A 24,298-nucleotide genomic window follows, 5' to 3' on the forward strand; every position below is an offset into this window, starting at 1 on the left:
CACTGGGTCGATGTCAGCAATATCTGCTGAGACGTATCCCAGAGGCTTGGAATTGAGAATGGCCTCCACCTCCAGGAGAACAGTCTGGAGAACTTCTTCAGGAACTGGCTGGGCCCCGACAGTGGTGTTGAGCGCCGATTTGACAGAGCGTACTTCTCTTTCCCACACTCCGCCGAAGTGTGGGGCTGCCGGGGGATTGAAGTGGAAGTGGATCTGTTGCCGAGCAAGCTGTTGCTGCAGTTTTGGTGCAAGGTTTGCAAAGGTCTCCTTTAGCTCCCTCTCCCCACCTCGGAAATTGGTCCCTTGATCGGACCACAGCTCCGCTGGCGTTCCTCGCCGAGCAATGAACCTCCTAAGGGCCATCAGAAAGGAGTCCGCATCCATACTTGTGAGAAGGTCCAGATGTACAGCACGTGTAGTTAGACACTTGAAAATGACTCCCCATCTCTTCTCTGTACGCCTCCCAACCTTAATCGACAGCGGACCAAAGCAGTCCATGCCTGTAGAATGAAAGGCAGGCCTATGGAGGCGAAGACGAGCAGCAGGTAGATCAGCCATCCTAGGAATTGTGGGCTGGGCTCTCCATCGCTGGCAATCAGCACAGGTACGCTGATATCGACGAATAGCTTCACGGCCACGGAGTATCCAGTAAGAGCGTCGCATTTCAGCATAAACCCTTTCAGGACCAGGATGTTTTAATCGATTGTCATAGTCCTGAATAAGCACTTGTGTAGTCGGATGCGTGGCATCTAAGACTACTGGATGCACTGCTGATTCTTCCAGTTCAGTAGAACGCCGAAGCCTACCGCCCACCCTAATGAGTCCGGTGGCCTGGTCGATCTCTGGAGCTAAAGTAAGCAGGCGGCTTCGGGAGCTCACCTGTTTCCCTGCTACAAGGAGTTCGTAGTCCGCAGGGAAGGACTCCTGTTGGGCTTGCTGAAGCATACAGATTTCCGCTTGCCGGTAATGTTCGGCTGTAGGCTGGGTACCAATGTTGGACGCAGGATGCATGTCCTCTACGGCAGTGTCCAGGAGCTCCTGCCAGGAGCTACATTTCTTGCCATCTACGCCGGTCGGTTCATCGGATGCTGCAGTGACCCCACAGAATGCTGACTTCCGTAATTCTGTGATGTCCTCCGAAATCCCCTGAGTGAGATTTTCTGGCCATGAAGAGGGACTCCCCTTGAGAAAGGGGGGCCCTGAGGACCATCGGTTAGGTTCAGCAAGCTGTTTCAGGGTCTTGCCACGGGTTAGATCATCTGCAGGGTTGTTTACCGAATCTACATAACGCCAGATGCAGTCTTCCGTCAGCTCCTGGATCTCTGCTATCCTGGTCCCTACGAAGACTTTGTAGCGGCAGGATTCCGAGTGTAACCAGGTAAGTACAGTGGTCGAATCTGACCAAAGGACGGTTTGACTTATCTTCAGTGTAAGTTCCCTTTTCAGGACAGAGGCTAATTGTGCTCCTATTACCGCTGCACACAGCTCCAGACGTGGGATTGACTGCACACGTTTGGGTGCCACCCTTGATCTTGCAAGAATGAAGGACGTGTTAATCTGTCCTTGCGTACTCACAGTCCTCAGGTATGACACGGCCCCGTAGGCTTGTTCTGAAGCATCCGCAAAGATATGGATCTCATAATTGACATCATCCACATTTCCCTCGGTTGGGTTATATGCTCGTGGAAGGGTAACATGGGGTATTGCCTGCAGCTCTTCCTCCCACGTCTGCCATGACTGCAGGAGGTCCTGTGGTAGGTTTGTATCATCCCAGCCACGATGTTTATTCCATAGCTGCCTGATGATAATCTTCGCACGGGTGGTAAAGGGCAACAGGAATCCTAGAGGGTCATACTGTGTGGCCAATACCTTGTAGATGTTCCGCAGAGTTGGCTTCTCATAGCTGACTGGCCGATGTTTGTACCCCAAGGTATCTGACTGCCAATGCCAGCTAAGGCCTAAAGTAGACTCCAATGGATCAGATTTGTCCTGTGCCAGCCACAGCTCCAGACCCTCTGATCTGGCTTCCGGTGGTAGGTGACTCAGCACACTTGGGACATTGCTTGCCCATTGCCGCAGGTCAAAGCCGGCAGAAGCTAGAAGTTCTCTCAGCTTGGAGACCAACCTCTGGGCCTCTTCGGGTGTGCGCAGACTCTGAAGGCAGTTGTCAACATAAAAGCACCTTTCAATCGAAACCCTGACGTCTTCCCCAGGTTGGCTATGGTCGACAACATGCCGCTGCAGGGCATAAGCAGCACAGCAGGGGCTGCATGCAGTGCCAAATGGTAGCACCTGCCATTCAAAGGTCCTTGGGAACTCTTCTAGGCTGGGGTCACGCCATAGGAATCGTAATAGGGGGCGATCTGCAGGGAGGAGACGTACCTGGTGAAACATCGCCTTTATGTCGCCACTGACTGCAACAGGATGTTCCCTAAATCTGATCAATACTCCCAACAGGGAGGCACCAAGAGTAGGGCCCGGCAACAGGTATTGGTTCAGGGTTTGGCCGAGGTATTGATGGGAGCAGTTAAAGACAAGACGATTCTTTCCGTTGTGGCTGACAAGATGATGAGGGATGTACCAGACTTCCCGATTAGGTGATGCCTCTTGGGTGACCTCCTGAACTACTCCAGCTTGGATAAGCTTCTCTATCTCGACCCTATATGCCTCAGCCTTAGCAGGGTCCCTCAGGAGGCGCCTCTCTGTACTCCGTAAGGTAGGTAGGACAGACTCCTTGGGTGCCTGTAAGGGCGGCATTTCCTTCCGTCGCAGCAAGGGCGTTGCATACCGAAGGATGCCATTGACCTTGATGCGAACCGTTTTGGTCTCAAGCAGCTTGACTGCCTCTTGATCCTGTTTCGAACGAGTGACCTCCTTCTCGTTTCTATGGGGTATCGAATCTACCTGCCAGAGGCGCTCTACATGTCTATACAGCTCATCGGAGTTTGGGAGAGTGGAGGTATACAGAAATGACTTGGAACAAGTTGGCTGCCCCATGAGCTGTGCGGGGCCCTGAAGAGCCCAGCCAAGCCGGGTGTGTACCGCTGCAGGCCCATTAGGAGGTCCAAGTCTCACCGGTTCAATGGGGGTGATAAGATGGGGATGATCGGATCCAATAAGCAGGAGTGGCTTGGCATCCTTCAGAGGCTGGATGGGGAGACCATTAAGGTGCCGGTACTTCCTTCGGAGATGGTCGATTGGGTAGGTATGGTGGGCTAAGCGGAGCCGCTCTGCAGTGAAGGCTCTCTCTATCTTGTAGCTTGTCTGGGGGTTGGTTGAGGCGGAAACACGGAAGGACACAGAATGTCCCTTCAGAACCTGAATATCTTGCCGTACAGTACACAGTGGAAGCTCTTCTGCTATGCCTTTAATGTCCAGGGTCTTGGCTGCGGTGGGTAGTAGCATAGTTCTCTCTGAGCCGTCATCGAGAACAGCAAAGGTGTCCAAGCTCCGATCTTTATAATATATGATGATGGGAACGACTTTGAGCATGACTCTGCTTCCGGCTGTTGGTCGGTCCAAATAAAGGATGTCTGACGCAGAATTAGTCAAGCAGCTCTCCTCCTTTATATCAGGGCTTGTGCCCTGTTTTGCTGGTCTTGTGTTCAGCTCATGAAGGACAAGGAGATGTTTCCTCTGACATATAGTGCAGGGCTTCTTTAAATCGCACTGGGCAGCTTGGTGCGGTCTAGCACATCGCCAGCAGCGTTTATTAGTGCGCAGCCATTCTCTAAGCTGATCTGTGGAAAGCTTAGCAGCTGCAGTGCACTGACTAAGGTAATGCTCTGAGCTATCACAAAAGGGGCAATGGGGTTTACCTTTAGCCATCCTCTTCTTCATGGCTCCCTCTGTTTTAGGGATGGGGGAGGCATCTGTCGAATCTCTAGCTCCATGCAGTATGCTCACAGTATTTCGGCCTTGCTTAGTATCGTATCTCAGGCTCTGCTTATCTTTAATCCCTCTCACAGCAGTTGGATTGTCAAAGCTCTGGCACCAGGATTCGTGACGAAGCCAGTCTGAGAGGTCGTACAGAGTGTGTGATGTCCCAAAGTGAGGGGATGTTCGGCGACGAAACTCGGCCCTCTGTTCTGGGGGAAGCTTACTGAGCAACCGGGCTACATGTGATCCACAGCTCAGTTCCCTTTCCCCATCGGGCCCGAGCGTCTGCAGGAGACCTACCAGTGATTGTACTTGCAGTGCAAACTTCTGGAATGCTGTAGTATCCCCTCGCCTTATATCAGGGGCCTCCAGCACGCTGGCTATTTTCCTCAGGGCCAGCTGGTGAGGCTGACCAAATTTCTCATGCAATGCTGCCATAGTGTCAGTATAAGGGGTTGGGGAATTAAGATAAGCATCAGCTATTAGCTTCGCTTCCTCCAATTTCAGATGATCCACCAATATCTGATATTTAAAGAGCTCCGTTCCATTCGGCGGCAGCAGGTTCTGCAGAGCCATACGGAGTCTGGCAAATTCGCTAGGGTCAGGATGGATGAATTTTGGAATGTTAGGTTTGGGACCTCTGTATACTTGTTCTGTTGTTGGCAGTTGACCATAGGTAGGGGGAGGGAAGGAGGTCATACCTGGCTCCACCAGGGAGGCTGTAGTGTGAGTAGGCCTCAGATGCCTTGAACTGTTTGGGTGCGCATGCAGCAGGTTGGGTGGGTTTGGTGTTATGGGAGGTACAGCTGAGTGCAGTGATTGTGTTGAGTGACCCACAAAACTCGAGTGGATCCTGAATAGCTTGCCAGGTTGAGGTGTGGGTTGGGTTTCCCAACGCTGCGTTGGAGGATGCTGATGAAGGTCCATAGGACTCATGGCGACTCCACGTGGAAGACCTAGCTGTTCCTTCTGCTCTGCTAGGTTCAGGCCTTCCAATCTGTTACTGAGTCCTGCATCGGGTTCAGGCCATGGCGGAGGGTCAGGCCGTCGATCTTCCTCCTCTTCCTCAGTCATTATTGTCTGAGGTTCGTACGCAATCAAATCGCTCCTACAGGTCGGTTTGTGAACTGGTAGTATGGCAGAGGGAGCGTAGCTAGATGCCGGACTACTGGGAACCGTATGGAAGTCGGTCTGCAGGGAGCGGGTTGCCTGGATCAGCTCTCTAATCTCAGCACGTACTTCTTTAAGTTCCCTCAGGCCTGACTGCAATTCATGTTTAGACTGGAGGAGCATAGCGTTATCCCTCTTAATGGCCTGGAGCTCCTCAAGACAGTCAGGGGTAAGGTAGTGGGTACGTTGTTCCAATGAGGAGCGCTCAACTGGAGCACCACAAGGCTCTGACATATTTAAATGTACTGGGGCTAGCCCATGCGTCTCATGAAGAGGGGCATCCCTATAGCACTGGTCAGGGTGAGTTTGTGATGCTGGAAAGGAAGCAAAATTGACTGTCTCCTTGGGTGAGGAGCGCTGTCCCTCAGCACTAGGAATGGATGAGGTCCTCAGGGTTACGTCCCTTCGAGGGTAGCCTGTATATGCTACTTCATAATCCTGAAGTCGAGCAGGTCGACATACTGGGCGCCTAGCTCTTCCATCTCCATACATTTCCTCTTCACTCTCCATTATGCCAGGAATAATTACTGCCAATCCGGCTCGAAGGACCAAAATGTTAGTGAGGGCTGTTAGGGTGATTTGTTAATGATATGGCAGAAACACTCCTGAGTGTCGGTTAGAACACTGAATGGAAGAGACGGACTTCGGGGTGGGAAGGATGATGGCTTTATAAAAGGCACTCCGGGATGGATGAGCAGATAGGCAGATATACAGGTATGCAGATAGTGCTGTAATAACAGAAATGTACTTATACTCACTGAATAATCCATACAAACATGTAACAAATAGATCCTGAAAACGGTAAATAAATGCAGCGATACCAATCCCAAATACAACATTAGACAAATTAAACGGATAGCACGATTAGCTATTCCCTTAGCCTTTATGCTACATAAGCGCCATCGTATGCCCGAACAGAGAGATCACATTTACACTGCATAACACACAGGGCTAATCGCCCGTAATTACAAAACAGAACGGCAAAATTTAGAGCCATTAATCATCCGACACCAACTCAAAAGCTATATTAAACTGCGTTTATCTGTAGCACCACAACCGACGAATTAAGACAGCATTACCGGCTTTAATGTTAGGTTTCCATATACATAAACAACAACAGCCTTACTTACTTTTGGTCATGTACTATCTGGGCACATGGTGATGATTAACAGTGTGCACTTACAGAACCCGCACTAAAACTGAGGAAAAATATGGCTGCTCCCTCTAACCTGTGACTGGCTAAACTAACACGTGACCAGCCGAGGCGCAGCCCTTAAAGGAACCCGGTCTAATTGCGAGTGGAGTCCTCCCGCAGACAGCCTTTTACACAGTCCTCCTTACTTCCGCTACGGACACTCTGAGAGTTTCTTCTCCTGGTGGTGGGGAGAGTCTAGTGCTGGGCGGGGGCGCGTTAGGGTCCTCAAAACGGGCATAGAACCTGTTGAGAACCTCAGGCAGAGAAGGGTCCCAGGGCATTGTGTGTTTTCCGGACTCTTGCATTCAGCCAGGGTTTCTGATTAGGGTAACACATCACGGTCTTAGTGGTAGTAACATCCTCCGCACACTTACTAATGTAGCCGAGGACAGCGGATGTGTATCAATGAGAACGGTCAAGGGAGATTTGCAAGGAACCCAGATCCTACATTATCGAATCAGACGGGAAGGAGCACATGGAATCCGAGTCACATCTTTGCTGTTCCAGAATCATTGCCACAACAGCAGGAGGCTAACAGCAACTTCACCTTTGCAGCTCAGCAGTTACCTGAGGCACCCAGACAGGGCAGATGGTCGCTGTCACACCACAACACGGGACACGTGACTTTTCTGGATACTAGCCCACCCGACAATGGACCAGCTGCAAACTTCACATCGAACCCAATGTAGTACATACACTGTGAAAGACACTGTTGAACTGCTCTTAAATGTTGGTCATATGTTGCTCTGTTCCTAATGTCACAATGTCAGACCAATTAAAGCTTAAGCTACAGTATAAGAGTACAATTGGTATGATTTCATGTTAAGCATGGGCCAAATGTTGAGTCGAATGGCATGCATCATCTTTCTGACCACTTAACCCTGCTTTTTCATTGGGTTGGCAAATATTATTGGGGGCAGTGTGTTGGCTTTGTGTTGCGGATGAAATATGGTCCTCCAGGAAAAAAAATATTGGGGAACCCTGGTATACATTGACCATGAAAAACATTTTACTACAATCAAAGGTGCTCAGTGTATTCTTTTTCAAAGACACCTCACTCTCTCTTCTAAATACAGGCCAAGTTATAAGTAGCATTATTCTTAATTGTTACACGTAAAAGCAAAAATGTAATATATTTAAAAATAAATAAATAAATGTGTTATGAACAGTGTGCAAAATACCCGTCGATATTCGGGGGGGTCCCCATCTCCTTATTGTTGTGCAATACCGATTTTGAGACCCCTTAAAATTTTGCTTTTGAGGCTTTCAGGGGGTCTCATGGGTTAATTGGGGGTGTCGGACCCCCCTGGACCCCCCGCATTTCGCACACTGGTTATGAACCTTTTACTGACTGTTATATAGTGCCAAAAGGCTGCATCTAAGAATAGCTAGACTGAATAGCCATGCAGACTTTTCAGATTACCCACAAGTCCATCCATCCACACATTTCCTGTATCCGCTTATCCCATTCGGGTCATATGATCCTCTGGGGCCTATTCCGGAAGTTATGGGCATCCGGTAGAGAATAGTCCAGAATACCCATCATAAGGCACACTCAAACACACACCATTCACATACACAGTCACACCTATGGGCAATTTGGCAACTTCAGTTCAACTCAGCCTGTTTCGATCTGGACTGTATACGGGGAAACCAGAGGAAACCCTGTGACAGACTGGAGCAATCCCCAAGAGTCATAAAAAATATATTTTAATTTTATAAATAGCCAGTTGTTCAGCAAAGTCCATCCATCCGTCCATCCATTTACCGAAACCGCTTATCACATTCAGGGTCGCGAGGTTCAGCAAAGTCGAAAATTTTAAATTGCATATACACATTATCACGCAACTGGTTACGTGGTTTTTGGAGATGAGCGGACGGACGGACGCATTTATGGATAATTATTTGATGTTATAGTGACACCTAAACATACTACTTGAAAATGCACTTTGCACAAATATGCACATTGCTGCTGTGAAAATGAAAGAAGATGCACCGAACTGCCGCCCCACCCTCTGTAACTGAGCGCATTGTAAAAGTTGCTCAGTTGCGAAATGGATGATTACGTCTGAACCTGGCATGCAAAAATAGCGTTTTACAATCTAAAAACGTTTTTTATGTCTGCGTTTTGCAAGATTTATTGTAGGACTGATTTACACTTAATTATTATTATTATTATTAATTAGTAGTAATTTGCTAAGACATATATTTTATCTGAAATATGTTCTTCGTGGTGAGCGGTGCAGTGATTATCACTGTTGCCTCATACCTCTGGGACTGAGGCGCGAGTCTCCGGCAGAGTTCCACGTGTGTGGGAGTTGGCATGTTCTCCCCGGGTCATCGTGGGGTTTTCTCCAGGTGCTCTGATCTCCCCTCCCCCCCACTACAGTCCAAAAACATGCTGAGGCTAACTGGAGTTACCAAATTGCCCATAGGGGTCCGTGGGTGAGTGACTGGTGTGTGAGTGTGCCCTGTGATGGGATGGCACCCCATCCTGGGTTGTTCCTTGCCCTATACCCGTAGCCTCCAGGAGAGGCTCCGAACCCCCGCGCCCCCGGACAGGATAAGCGATCTCAGAAAATGGATGGATCGATGGATGTTTTCCTCGAACATCCCCAGGTCACACACATGAAGACAAGTTTCCAGTCATTTAACTGGATGTTTGACTTAAATTCAAAGTCCATTGTCAAGCACATAATGTGAGCTGATCATTACACATAACTGAATAACCTGTCTGCTTATGGTTACATATTTGAAACCCCACGCGTTAGATATGTTTTTTTTTCTCCATAGCATCTATTCATGCGGTGTAGCAATGTAAGTTATGAGCAGATTTCAGATGAAATTCAGTGGAATAGAAGGGATCACGTGGCTTAATTAATTTTGAATCAAAAAGGGAAACATTGCGTGTGTCTAATATCCTCTGGACTAAATCACAGTCATTGACACTTGCAGAGAACATCAGACGATTTGTTATGCGCTGGGATTAATGAAATTAAGAGTAAAAACAGAGCGAAATGGCAAAGTGATTTTCTGTGATTAATAACCATAAAATACACTTTTTAAAAAGTTTTGTCGAACTGCATTGACTGTAGACACACACCGAGGCGTATAACGTTTAACTCTATAATAACAATTGAGTAACAATTAACCCTACAGACAAATAATGCAAAATGCAGTATTTTAGTTTTGATCTTTGTAATAGGCTATTGCCAATTATCTTAGGCTGTAGAATTATGCACCTTCCAGGTACTACCAAGACAACATGCATAATACAAATCCAGTCACTACGTAAACGTCTGTTCATTATTAGTCAGAAAGCATATATTGCCCGTTGATGTTGTAATTACACTGGGAAGGGAAACCCCGCCCGGGCTTATTTCGCAGAGATCGCTGGTCAGAACGCTGCTGACCAGAGGAGAGTCAGATGACATGATGGCAGGACTAATATCAACATGTGCCTTCATTATACTCTGCTGTTTATCGGGACCATGCTTCGGCAGCCGAAAACTCCTGGTGTTTCTGATCGACGGCTTCCGTTACGATTACATCGACGAGCTGGAGAACATGCCGGGGTTCCGAGAAATAGTGGATAACGGCGTTAAGGTGGATTACATGACGCCCGATTTCCCAAGTCTCTCTTTTCCTAATTACTACTCACTAATGACAGGTAAGGCTTTTTCTGCGGTTACTATGTGGTCTGCGGAGTGAGTGAACATGATCGTTATTGCCTGATTTATAATTCGCTTCTAGTTGCAATCATGAGAAGTTTTTTCACTGCGTCGCAAGAATAAACTGTCCTCCTTCGGTGTTTCAGTGTTTAGTATTATATATATTATATATATAAACTTTAGCAGAGTGGTGCCCCATTCGCACTCATAAACCTATCAGTACAATTTTTACAGCTGTTGTAGTTTCAAGTCGTATTGGATGTTCTTGTACTCGTTCTTTTGTTTTCATGCCGTAACATTCTGGTGTAATTGTACCAAAAGACTTTCCTGATTTTTCTTCTGGAACATGTGCAGGTAAAACACGCATACAGTCATTGAATCTATTTTTGTCAGTTTATGGTGCAACCTGAGACTATAAAGAAGAGGAATGTTGGGTTGGTGCAAAAATACATTGATTGCAGTTGTAAGATTCCGCTAGGATAACCTTTGGTCATAAAGTGATTACAATTCTGGCAATTCAGAAAGTGGTCTGTTCGCTGAGACACTGACAAAAGGAACGTTAATGAATGAATGACATGCACACTATATATTTGAGGTAGATCAAGAAATGCACTGTACATATGAAATTTCTTATTAAATACAGGACTACTGCAATACAGTATGATATTAATTTTGCTTGTTAGGCAATACAGCTCCAAGAATAGTTTTGGCAAATCAGACTTTATATATAACATCCTGAACTAACATGTGCAATCTGGATGGCTAAATGTTTCCATAGAGCGTAAGAGCCTGGTACAGCTGTCTGGGACAGGGATACGCTAGGGACTCCTGGCCGAGGGACAGCCGGCTCCTCGCTGCGGCTAGCTCTTTCACACTGGTACCATTGTGTCCAGCACAAACACCGACCTGCGCCTTCCTCTCCAAGCCTGATTGTGGGCCACTCCAATGGGCTCTCAGAGAGGCAGAAAACAGCACAATCACTGAAGTGGGTCTTTGCTCTTAGTATCATGATCAGGACTTTATCTCATGAAGTCAAATTACTCTACAGCAAGGGTTGAAGCATGGATATTGTAGGATTTTGCTATGTTACCTTGTTATATTACTGGTTGTTCTATTACTTTGTAACAGAAATTCTTGCTTGTGTGGCCTCCTATAATAACAATGGTAAACAGAAAGCCAGCCTGCCCCCACTCTCTATTGAGACCAAAAGGCAAGGTGCTGTCCAATGAAAATCGGCAAAGACTGAGCAATTAGGCTGCCACAGGGCAGGACGATCAAGGAACAAAGTCATTCGTCAGCATCTTGTGGTCCTTGTCTCTTTTATCTCGAGTTTCCTGCCTGGCTGTGATCAAGCACGATCTTCAATAGCAAGTAGCGTTGCTACAGCAATGAGCTGCTGACTCAGAAGTGTGTGACTGAGTGGGCTCAGCCTCTGTGTCTGTGATCAGAAGATTGTTGGTTTGAGCCTGGCCTCAGCAGAATAGTCAGGGCTGAGGGCCCTTGAGCAAGACCCTTAACCTCCAGCTTCATGTGTCCCTCTGCAGGTGGCTGCCCTTTGCTGCTAAACTTGATCTCACCTACATGTATGCCACAAGAAGGGGTTGGCAAAAAGAGAACGTCCCCAATACAGTATCATAAAAAAGCTCAAAAAGGTCTTAGCAAAGATCTTGACTCGTGTAGGATTTTGCTGCGTTACTTTGTCATATTACTGGTTGTTCTGTTGCTGTGTAACGCAGAAATCCTCGTGTGGCCTCCTTTAATAGTAGACTCTGTAAAAAAAAGGCAGGTATCACACACAAGTTAGGAGAAGAAGGTTGAGAAGGCTGTGCATAAGAACATGTACTGCACCTGAGAACATCACCTTCCTCCCCAAGAGAGAACCTCTGGCCTGGTTCCTCGCTTAAGGCCGAAACAATGGAATCTAACAATATTCAGAACAGCTATTATGTTATTATGATTAATTTAATTAATTTAAAGGCCAACACCTACCCAATAAATGTCTAACTACACCTGGCCTCCTGCACACATAAGAATCTTAACAGTTGGCAGTAAACTTTTAGAGCATAACAAGAGTGCAGCTGAACTTAACTAAGGAAGGGGGCTTGGTAGATTGGCAGGCATCGGCTGTGTTGATAAATCACATTCCACTTGACAATGTTGTGTATCGGCCTGTGGAGAATCTGCACAAAAACAGCATGATTGAACAAAGAGGCCAAAGCTGACCTGCTGTAAGGCCCCTCAGCACCACGTTCGGACATATTGGGGCACAAAGGAAGGGGGAGGAGGTAACGACACATTCTTTCAATCGCCGTTTCCGAGCCTTAGCAAGGACCGGGGCAAGTTCTATAAAAGACAAAGAAGTTTCGGGGAATTACGGGCAAAAAGTTTGGCGTAATTTTTGTTTGCCATTGGAAGGCCAATTAAAGCTAGTCAACTGTAATTCTGTCTAAATGTAAGCATAACAAAAATAACAACAGACAGTGTAGCCTAACATCAAATTCACCTGTATGTCAGCAACTTAGGAAAATTAATCTAACACCTTTGTATGAACATCTGAGGGGAGGCATACTGCAGAAGAACAATATTGGTTCAATGGTCTGTGTGGACCTGCATATCTAGACAGCGATAATGGCGACACAGTGCAGTGACTAGTGTACTGAAAGTATTAAAAATGATTTTCCAAATAAGACTAGATCCAGTTAAATAGGTTCTGTAAAGTAAGTGTAAGTTCTGCGACTAATAACAGAACAAAACAAGGTACCTTAACTGGAACTCAAAACAGATCGATAAAAGAAGTTTGTTCAGAATGACTGAGTTGGAAATATGAAGTGTGATCCACTGTTTGCTTCACTAACCCTCTGAAGCTCTGTCCTAATTATGCAGCATTTCTGTATAATGGTCCATGAGGACCTGCTCAAAAGAGGTGTTTAAATTGTTATTGCTGGCAGTGCCAGGGTCGCTTGTGACCCTTGCCAATCCGAGCACATAAGTATTGCAGTGAACAAGGGATTTTTGAAGTAACGCATGCTCACATTACTGGGTTCGTGTATTCAACATGAAGGAGTACGTTTCCCTTTGGCTACATTTTCCCAGCTAACAGAGAACGTTCACAAAACTTTAGCCAACGTTATGTGACAGTCTTCTCAAAGTTTATCCAATTAATCTTTCAAAATATTGTTTTATAATAAAATTCTGTGTCATAGAAGTGTTATATGCGTATAAACCCAGGACCTTGGAGGTGTAAAGTAACAGTGTTATCTTCTGTTCTACCACACAAATTACTTGCTTTTGTATTATTAGACTTAGTTGCAGCAGTAATTGTAGAAGTGGGATAATGTTCTAGGACATCAGGAAAATTGGACACTTTGAACATTTCCATACCTTAATCGTGACATTTGGTAAACTTTCCTAGAACATGAAATCGTTGGTGGGATTGGGGCTGTATATGAAGGTTGATGCTCAAGTCTGACACATGCTCTATTTTCACTTGCAATGTGCTTGAATTCCAGTAGAGGACCTGCTGGCGTTCCATTGAAGTGTAATTTTTTGGGTAAATTCTAAGCTTTGCAATGTGAAAGCTTAAATTAGTAAAACTCTGAAATGACTTCTGATTTGGTCATTTTACAACATTTCGCTGATACAGAAGAGTATTGATACATGAAAAATAGTAGCTGAATTGACGTTGACTTGCACAATCACCGCATTGTAAGAAACGATGTGGATTCTTGTTGTCTGTTGGGTATAATAGCATTTCACGCCCATTTGTGCTAGATATTATGTCAAAGATTGTGGGGCAGCCTTGTGGTGAACGATGAATTGTAAAAATACATTTAATGAAATTTAATGCGCCGTCACACAGAACAAGGCTCTTGGACACTACGCTCTTGCAAATATGAATCTGATAATGTCGACGTCTTTAATGCACTTTAGGGCGGCACTGTGAAGTGCACCAGATGACGGGGAATTACATGTGGGATCAAACCTCGCTGAAGGAGTTCAACATCGGCACAAACCCGGACAGCCGCCTGCCGATATGGTGGGAGGGTTCGGAGCCCCTCTGGGTGACCATGCAGAAACTGAAGAAAGACGTCTATATGTATTACTGGCCAGGTGAGTTAATAGTTTGGTTGATAGCCTCCATATATTTTCCTTACCCTCTTGTCCAGTACAAGCATTTGAAAGACGTCTTTGAAACTGATATTACATGTGGTGCTTTACGTATAAAACTCCGTAGCAACACGTCCACAGATAAGTTGGATGGTATAGTGTGTGCGACCGATTTAATGAGCCACAAATGAGAAGTAGTGCTTAAACAGTATAAAACTACAACTTTCCCTTCTGTTGATAAAGGGCAAAGCCATCTTGGGTTCTGAACTCGGGATCCTTTGTGCTGCTCCGAAATATTTCTCGGATCTCCGAGAAACGGGAGCGCGTATGTCGTCACTTCCGGCTTCAAAACTCGGAATCCGACTCAAAATACGAGTTCCCAGGGCAAATGGAATGCACCAAAACTGCCCGAAATGGGTTGACAGAGACATTTCAGGGATTTTGAGTCATTCTGCGTTGCAGATGGGTTAATTGTGTTAAAAATTTTGATCAGATTAATCATGATGATGGATTAATCCGCGTTAACCCGTTAATTTTGACAGCCCTAATAAAAAGACATCTAAGATATCCAGAAAAATGTCCTCCCTTGACACCCATTGACACCCATCCTCTCTTATTGACAAATTAAATAATAACAAAATGATTTAAAAGTTGGGAAATCCATCGTCTTTAGAGGTTAAATAATGAAAAAGGATCTTTAATATGATGACTGACGAATACATAGAAACGCTGATACAGCATAAAACTATTCAGAAAGATTGAACAATGGAATTATTACAAACAGATAACAGGTACTACAGATGGAAAATGTCAACCTTCACATTTCTTTGTGTGCATCACAAAGGTTGAAGTAACATGAGAAAACGTTGATGCATTCAACAGATGTTTTTTTTCTAATTAGGCTGTGAGGTATCAATTCTGGGGGTCCGTCCTGCATTCTGTGAGGAATATGCCTACAACCCATCAGTAAAAAACTTTACAGATGCTATCGAGCATGCTCTCAATGCACTACGGTAAGGAAGGCCATCCAGAATAAGCTGATACATTTTTACCACACTCTTATTATCCATGTTCTTTAGCTGATATATCTTGCTGCTTCATAACTAGTTTGCCACAGATCTCCGGTCACTTGTGGGAACTGTTTAGTTAATTCAGTCCAGCTACATCCAGTGTCAGTCAGTCCCCCAGGTGGACAGGACCCATTGGGTTGTGAACCACCGCCCTCCCAGAAAAAATATTTATAGACAGTCAGTTAGAATTTGATACAGGAGTAAAAGAACTGCAGCACCAAAGTGAAAATGTTGTCTGGCTCCTACAGGCTTCATGGAGGACAGTTGGGAAGGCGTTTTTTAAAGGGCTATATAATCAGTGTACCTTGACACCACTACAATGTTGCATTAGCCTTAAGGTGTCGGTACATGGGGCAACCTTTTGAGAATTGTTTCCGGGTAATGTTGCTGACCAAAGATGCTTGGCCACATTGCCATTTCTGTTTGGAAAACTTTGATCGGCAGTAACTTTTTATGATCATCCAGATCCAGATGAGTTGCCCTTTACATCACCTGGCTGGCAATTGCCCAGCAACATTGCTCAAAAAGTATGTGCATCTTCACCTTTACACTGGGCAGCTACATATTTTAAAGTTTGAACTCCACATTGGGATAACCTCTCCATCAGTCTAGGATATTTTGGTGGAAAGAGTGGCACCATATTTAAACCAAGCTGACCACGTGTCCCTCATTTACGATCATCAATAGGGGCAAGGTCACCATGGCTACAGTGTACTATGAGAATATTGATGTGGAGGGACACCATTATGGCCCCCAGTCCCCACAGGTGAAGACCGCGATCTTAAACCTGGACTCTGCGCTTCAGACATTGAACAAGAAGATCAAGGTCAGCAAGATTCATCTGGGAATTTCTTAGAAAATAATTATGTATAATGGGGAACATGGCCATTGAAAATACACTATATGGACAAAAGTATTGGGACACCTGGCCATTACACCTACAGGAACTTTTATGACATCCCATTATAAATCCTTAGGCATCCATTGGTCCCCCTTTCCAGCTGCCGCTCTCCTGGGAAGGTTTTCCACGAGACTTTGGAGTGTGTCTGTGGGAATTCTTGCCTATTCATCCAGAAGAGCTTTTGTGAGGTCAGGCACTGATGTTGGACGTTGTGGAAAAAGGGGGGGGCTGGACACCTCAGTAAGGGGATGTGAACACCCAGGCGGGTAGAAACAAGGTGCATCTCCAGTAGTCAGTGCCAGAAGAACGTGTAGCTTTATTTGCTTTGCACAGCTACAGGTCACTTCAAGCCAAGACCACCACAACCGGCATTCAAGGAGTCCAGGCCATCAAAAACAAAAAAAAAACACCTTACTCTAGCCCCCTCCCCTTATATACTGGTTCCCAATAGGGTGATTGGGACAGGCCAAAAATACAGGGGGAAACAGAATTGAGTACTTCAGGACTACAACTTACAATACCGACTTTCACTACTCAACAAAACAGAATAGCTGGAAATTAGCCACTGACAATTCCCTGACATTTCAAACAACACCCCAAACATTGCATAACAAAACAATAATACACATGACCTCACTCACCCCACCCTGTGCCAAACCATCTCCTTCCCTAATTCCACTATTGGCAATAAGGGAACCTTCCCACTGCGGCGCGCGCTTCCGCAGGGAACTATTATGCCGAGGGACCAGAGAAAGCAGCAAACAGTGTGTGAGATTGTGAGAGTTGGGTGCATGTTTGTGTGTGGTTCTGTGGAAGGTGGATAAAGCTGAAGCGATGGGTACCTCACTGTTACTGTTTTGTGAGTGCGTGTTGGCAGGGGATGATGGGAAATGTAGTCCATGCAAATGTAATGTGCTACCATTCATATGCCACCATTACCACCAGACATACAAAGTACAAAACACATTCACATTAAGACACCACAGGCAACCCAAATTAAAAAGTGACTCCTTCACTTTCAGACATGAAGGCCTGGCTCACAATCTCCATTCCAGTTCATCCCATAGGTGTTTGATAGGGCTGAGGTCAGGTCTCTGTGTGAGGCAGTCAAGTTCTACCACACCAATCTCAGCCAACCATGTCTTTATGGACCTTAATTTGTGCGCTGGGGCACAGTCATGCTGAAAGATAAAGTGCCTTCCCCCAAACTGTTCCCACAAAGGTGGAAACTTTAGAACTGTCCAAAATGTCTTGAGCATTAGACTATTAATAGTTCCCTTCACTGCAACTAAGTAGCCTCGCCCAACCCCTGAAAAACAACCCCATACCACTATTCTTCGTTCACCAAACTTTACAGTTGACACAATGCAATCAGACAAGTAACGTTCTCCTGGCATCTGCCAAACCCAGACTCATCCATCAGACTGCAAGACAGGGAAGCGTGATTCGTCAATCCACAGAACACGTATCCAGTGGCAGTGTGCTTTACACTGCTCCATCCAACGTTTGGCACTACGTTGGGTGAATTGAGGCTAGCATGCAGCTGCATGGCCATGGAAGCCGATTCCCTGAAGCTCCCGGTCCACAATTTTCGTGCTGCAGTTATTGCCAGAAGAAGTTTAGAACTGTGCAGTTACTGAGTCGACAGAGCGTTGCCGACCTTTACACAGTATGCACCTCAATCTCAGTGACCCTGGTCTGTTACTTTTCATGAACTGCCACTTTGTGGCTGATTTTCCATTGTTCCGCAACACTTCTACTCTGCAGTAGTACCACTTACAGTTGACCATGGCATATCTAACGGGGAAGAAATTTATTGCAAAGGTGGCATCCTACAGTATGTCAGTACCATACTTGAATTCACTGAGTTCTTCAGAACGACCCATTCTTTCACGAATGTTTGTGAACCTGACTGCATGGCTAGGTGCTTGATTATATTTACCTGTGGCAATGGGACTGAAGAAACACCTGAATTAAATGATTAAGGGGTGTGTTCCAATACTTTTGTCCACATAGTGTAGGTGTATGGGTGGTATACAGGCCTCAAAATTTCATTGATGTCATGTACCAGGCCACTGATACAACTCAATGGATTGGTAACTGTCTCTGGGTTTGTTTTCCCCAGGAGAAAAACATGCAGGAAGACCTTAATGTTATAATGTTCTCGGACCACGGTATGACTGACATACAGTGGATGGAGAAGGTCATCGAGCTCCAGCTGTACATCAACATGTCTGACATTATAAAGATGATGGACAGGGGACCTGTTGTCAGTCTGTGGCCTAAACCAGCCAAGTTTGAATCGGTGAGTCAAACTGAATGCCATGTTACTTTGAGAATGGCTCAACTTGTGATAAAGTGAGTACATAAAATAACTCTACATAATGCGCTTATTCTCTTCTCATTTTGCAGTTTTTCTCGATTGCTTTGGCAGATTTGATGAAACATACTTAACATTCTCAATACTATAAGAGCATTTCTCAAAACAGTTCATGCATACAACACAACACTATGGTTTAGCTGCAAAAGCCTGTAATTTACCAAAAACAATTATCTCATGTCTAAAAAACAAATAATTCCACCAATGAATTAGTCAGCGCCACCAAAATGAAAAGTACAATCAGCATAGTTTTACAGTTTTTCTTGATTGCTTTGGAGCATTTTTCAAACGACTATTAACACTTGCAAAACGGCAAGCGTAATCCCCACACTGTAATGTCACTTATGCACAGCAGAATACCATTTCTTGTTGCTTCACATAAATTTCCAAATGTTTTAGTATATCTATGCAAATGGTTTTGTACAATTGTCATGATTTGGCACAATTTTCATTGTGATAATTTAACACTCAAAGCTATGTATGTATGTATGTGATCATCATGTAAGTGGCTGTCAAATGATTTAAAAATATATTCCATAAATTGCAGTGATGAGGCATTGCTGTGTTTTTGGGTTCCGCAGTGCGTGACTTTGTTGCCATTCTGCTGTTATTGTGCAATACAGTGCTGTGCCACTTTTTTGTTTGCTGTTGTGCTGTGACTTGAGATCTGAAGAAGTTACATGTGCTTTCTCTTGCCAGTGAACTTTGCACACTGTGACGTAATGTTGAAACTGGTGTCTTTGACATGAATAAGTATGAGTTTGCTAGAGAAAAATGATCAGTCGGTGACAATCAGAAAGTTGGAACTAGGGCTGCACAATTACCGGTAATTGTAAAAAAAAAAACGCAATCTGGATTCACATCTCTATGCGATCTCATTTCTCAATAACAACGGTTCTTCTGCATCCAGAAATATAGTAAGTCTTGCAGCATTTTATGGCCCAGTGGTTGGGATGTATGCCTCACCCACCGGCTGCAGGTCTTCTTTCAATTGCATGAAGGCAAATACGTAATGTAGGGGTTAAGGCAGTATTTTTACTGTACTACTGTATATATAAATATGATTACTGTGTGTATTGTAGCCTACATATGCAAATACAGCAAGGCAGTGTTCTTGTACATACAGATATTCCTGCCTGAATGTTTGAATAATTGATGTTAGCCATGGTCTGGAAATCTTTGGCTGCATCCTAAGGCCAGACTCATGCATATAGACCATGATTAGTCACATGGTCTACAATAGTGGCTCTAATTTCATGACTGACCACTGTTCTCATTCTTCTTTGTTCTCGTCCACCTCTTCTTCTTCTTCTTCTTCTTCTTCTTCTTCCTCTTAATTCTTCCTCCTCCTCCTCCTCTCGCACTTCCTCTCCGGCCTTGTTCCATTCTGTTTTGATCCATTTTGTGTTTAAGATGGATCTGCATGACCATTTATACTGTGTTCAGCTGTTCAGAGTCAGGAACTGTTTTGGAACAGGGTGGTAGCAGCTGCTACCATTTGGTCCTGATTAGCTAGATGAGAAACTCCCTTATGAGTTTGTTGTTACCAGATGATCACTGTGACTAGTGTTTTGCAAAAAGTCCTTCAGCAATGAAAAAAGATGTGCAAACAATGTGCAAGAATGTTTGCTGTTTTGCTCATTTGCATTTGGAGTCGACAGCATACACTGTCAATGGCTTGGTAAATACAGTTAAGCACCTCAGAAAAACTAATTGTTTTGGGTAAGTTACAGGCTTAGATATATATTCAGTATGTCAGTGTAAGTATGCTCAGATAGTTGGTTCCCACTTTCTCATTATCATTGACTGATTATAGACACCAGTTTCAACATTGCAAAGCGCAGCATTACAGTGCGTAAAATTCACTGGCAAGAGAAAGCACTCACATGCACATGTAACTTCAGAAATCAAGACACAGTACAGCAGCAAACACAAAAGTCACACAGCACTGTGTAACACAAAACAGCAAAATGGCAACAAAATGATGTACTGGGGGAACCAAAAACACAACAATGCTATATCATAGCAATTTCTGGAATTTCAGTTTTTCTCGCCTGCTTTGGAGCATTTCTCAAATGGCAATCACCATTTGCAAAACAACAAGTGTAATCCCCACACCATAATGTCACTTCTTCACAGCAGAACATCATTTCTCATTGCTTCACAACAATGCTGTATCACTGCAATTTATGAAATATGTCATTTTGAAAGCTTGCCTAACAGTTTTGCATGTGGTGACTAACATGATGCTCACGTACATATATAGTTTTGGGTGTAAAATTATTTCAGTGGGAAACTACGTAATCTACTTTGACCAACAAAATTAAAGCAACTGCAAATGGCGGCAAATGATGATAATTGTACAATAGCATTTGCATATAAGTGCTATAACATTTTGAAATTAGAAATGATGAAATGAGAAATGATGTTCCGCTGTGCATAAATGACATTGTGGTGTGGGGATTACAAAGCAATAGAGAAAAATTGTATTGTGTTTGCTGTATATTTAAGGTTTACAGAAGTCTAAGCATTGCAAGGAACATGAAGGTGTACAAGAAACCAGAAATTCCACAGCGATTCCATTACAAGGGTGGGAAGTTTGTTGCTGCATTGACTCTCGTGGCTGACCCTGGATGGTTCATTACTGAGGTAAATATTCCACTGTTTTCTCAATGGCCCGATTGTTCTGGTGCCATCAAGGCTTGATGGAAAAGGAGAGACACTCATCCCTTGTTTTTCGAGAGGTGAACTGTCCACAGAACAATGGGTGGATGTAAAGACATAGAAGAGAAGATGCTGACCAGGGTCCCAGTGAGGAATGGGTGCTGTAAGGCCCACAGAGCCCTGTGTTCACACTGTACCTTCATTCGCAGAGCATAGCAAAGCTGCCTTACTGGCAGAACGGCACTGGGAATGGCTGGCAGCGTGGATGGCACGGCTATGATAACGAGTTCCTGGACATGAGGGGATTCTTTCTGGCTCGTGGACCAGGTAAACCAGTAGGCTTCACTCGACTACCACCAGTCAAGCTTTGCTGGATTTGGTCTGTTTTCCACCACAAGCCAACCACACCCCTAGAACAGTATGTCATCTTGTTGTAAGAAGTACAGTACAGTGGTGCCTGCAATTCACAAACACAATCTGTTCCAGGAAAGTGGTCGTTAACCAATTTGTACACGAACCAAGGCAATTTTTCCCATAAGAAAGCATTGAAATTCGATTAATTTGTTCACAAACCTACCAAATAATAATTTTTATTAATTAATTTTCTGGTTATTATAGTAAAAACTTAAACACAGAAAAACACAATATAGTGTGGCGACGTGCCGACCGAGGCATCACGGGAGCAGAGAGAGACATGGAGACTTGCTTGCTGGGAACAATCACACTCATTATTAGAAGTCCTTTACCCTTGTATTGTTGTTGTTAATGTTAATGTTAATGCTAATGTTAATGGTTGCATTTCCCTATTGTCGGGCGTGTGTTTGCCCGTGTCTTGTGTGTACCTGGTCCGATCCTTGCGTGTATTTAGCTAAGTGTAAATCTTCCACCGTGTTTGCATCTTGCAGTTCGGTGTCTGACAACCTTGTGTTTCCCGTCTGTGTATTTGGGTTCGGTGCTCGTTGGGTACCTGTTGTGGTCCTTCTATTTACAATTGCACGCGGGCCATGCTGGGACATGCGCCCTACCGGTGCTACACTAGTATAAAAAAAGGAATCTGGTCCAGCAATCTGTTCGTCGGCCAAATTTTTGTACGCGAACCAATGCATTTTTTTGACAAAAGTTTTGGTCGCGAACCAAATTGTTCGCAGATCACAGCGTTCATGAAACCACAGGCACCGCTGTAGTACATTTGTTGTGGAAAGAAATGGGCTTTATTCAAACTGCAGCATGAAAGCAAACATGCTTACATAAGATAGTTCCTCTTATTCAGGAGGCAGCCAATGAGTAGCAGTGATGAATATGAATTTGCAACATGTTAAGTAACAACTTAATCTTATCTAAAGGGAAAGCTGATGACCCTTCTAACGATGTTAGTGGCTCTCCACCATAACTCTGGGTGTGTCAGGTATCTAGAAGACAGTTCAAAACAGGCAGCATATACGTTTGTCTTCCGTTACATACACAAGAGTTGTATTCAGAGGGTCAAAAGTCTAATACACACGTGGACAACGTCTCCTTTTTCCTTTAAACTTTAACATTTAATTGAAAATCTTTGTACGAAATCGTATACGGTGCTGTGTAACACCTCGCAAATTGCACCCTATCCCATTGATCACGTTTTATTCGCTCAGATGTTTTTGTAGGTTGTATTAGTCTATGAAGGGAGTCCGAGAGGAAAAATAAAGACATGGGTACCTCTGTAGGTGGAAAAACATGGTGCTTCGTTCCATCGTAAGAATCTCATATTAATATGTCAAGCATGTTAACGTTCTCTGGAGATGTTTTGCTGCATCAGGCTCTGGGGGACTTTCCACCATTAAATAGACCATGAATTTTCCTCTGTACCGTAGAATTACATTGGAAAATCTTAGTCCATCTGTCTGTGAGCTGAAGTACGACCGTAATATTGAAAACAGTTATCAAAAGCAGACTAGCAAACAACTTTTTTCAAGTTCTGAACAGGCCCAACAAAACCTGAGTACTACACCCTGTCCTGACATAATGAGAAATGAGCGTTTCATGTTCCTAATCCCACAACGGTCACTGATCCAGTGGGTTAAAAAATTCTCGGTGCAACTAAGAGAGCCTGGTAAACAACCACCGAATGTGTAAGGAGTTATACACTAGTGGCCAAAATTGTGGAAACACTTCCAGTTTTTAGAGACTTCAGAGTTTGATTCCAGATACTGCAGTTACTTAATCATCCAGTGTATGATAGTTGTAAACATTTTTTGATTGTTTATCACGTAATAATTTTTAAAGCGTAATGCCAAAAAAAGCAACATATTTCTACAATTCTGGCCACTAGTGTACATGGTGTAAACAGTTATTAAGCATTTGGGGGCATGTATATTCGCATTTTTTTACATGGGAGCTAATTTAGTCTATATTGTGCAGTGACTTATGTGTTTTTTCATTGTTGAAGATTTCAAGAAGAATCTTAAAGCAGCTCCAATCCGCACGGTGGACGTGTACAACTTAATGTGCAACGTCCTTGGGATCCAGCCGCTGCCCAACAACGGTTCCTGGTCCCGGGTGGAGTACATGTTGAGCGGAGCGGCTACCCAGTCCCCGCCTTTCCTCCTCGGCACCGCTGCCTCCGTCCTGCTGGCACTGGTCCTGACCTTCTAGGTGTGGAGCCTCAGCCTGCTCCTTTTGCACCCACATATATTGTACACGGTGACTATCACAGGGACTGAAATATTTGTAGCTATACAGGGCGCCGTACTTGAACAGACGTTGCCATTGGCCTCCATAGCTAAACCAGCTGCTGATCTGTAGATATAGGGAAAATAAAAAAAAAATTATTTCAGTAATAAATGCTTTGGGAAAATGATTGGGAAACATTAGCCATTGCGTTGGTTGGAGTGCCAAAGTTTAACCACATTGGTATCATATGATTTTCTATAGATTTCCAAACATAAATATCTTTATCGATTCTGTGTTTTATGTACTGAATCTATTGGTAGATTAAACATAATCCCTTGGATTTTTTTGGTCAGATCTGTTTTGTCTGTAAATTGTAACTTAAGTTAATGTAAGTAAGAATTGATTTTATGGTTTGCAGATGAATGATTCTTCTTATTAAAGAGTCTGTAGGATTCCAGGTTTTACTAATTTGATATATCACTAAGAAATAAAATGTGTAACATGATGCCTTTAAGACAGTGTCCTAGTTATGTTGTGCTTCTGTGTTTACTCTGTAGGTTCACTCTGAGGCCAGTTTAATAGTTAAAGACTTCACTTTTTCTGGTTTTCCAG

The 24,298-nt window shown here is 44.3% G+C and overlaps 1 protein-coding gene across 1 annotated transcript; it reads left to right on the forward strand.

Annotated features, from left to right (window-relative positions):
- Nucleotides 1–9,613: 9,613 nt before the first annotated feature.
- LOC111845321 (glycerophosphocholine cholinephosphodiesterase ENPP6-like) lies at nucleotides 9,614–24,200 on the forward strand. Its single transcript, XM_023814651.2, has 8 exons — nucleotides 9,614–9,914; nucleotides 13,846–14,025; nucleotides 14,924–15,035; nucleotides 15,780–15,918; nucleotides 18,119–18,298; nucleotides 20,885–21,022; nucleotides 21,247–21,364; nucleotides 23,463–24,200. Exons 1-8 carry the CDS (start codon nucleotides 9,677–9,679, stop codon nucleotides 23,666–23,668), a joined length of 1,311 nt encoding a protein of 436 aa, XP_023670419.2. The 5' UTR covers nucleotides 9,614–9,676; the 3' UTR covers nucleotides 23,669–24,200.
- Nucleotides 24,201–24,298: the final 98 nt, after the last annotated feature.

The sequence above is a fragment of the Paramormyrops kingsleyae genome, chromosome 12 (genome assembly GCF_048594095.1).
Source record: "Paramormyrops kingsleyae isolate MSU_618 chromosome 12, PKINGS_0.4, whole genome shotgun sequence".
In the NCBI taxonomy this organism is placed as follows: domain Eukaryota; kingdom Metazoa; phylum Chordata; class Actinopteri; order Osteoglossiformes; family Mormyridae; genus Paramormyrops; species Paramormyrops kingsleyae.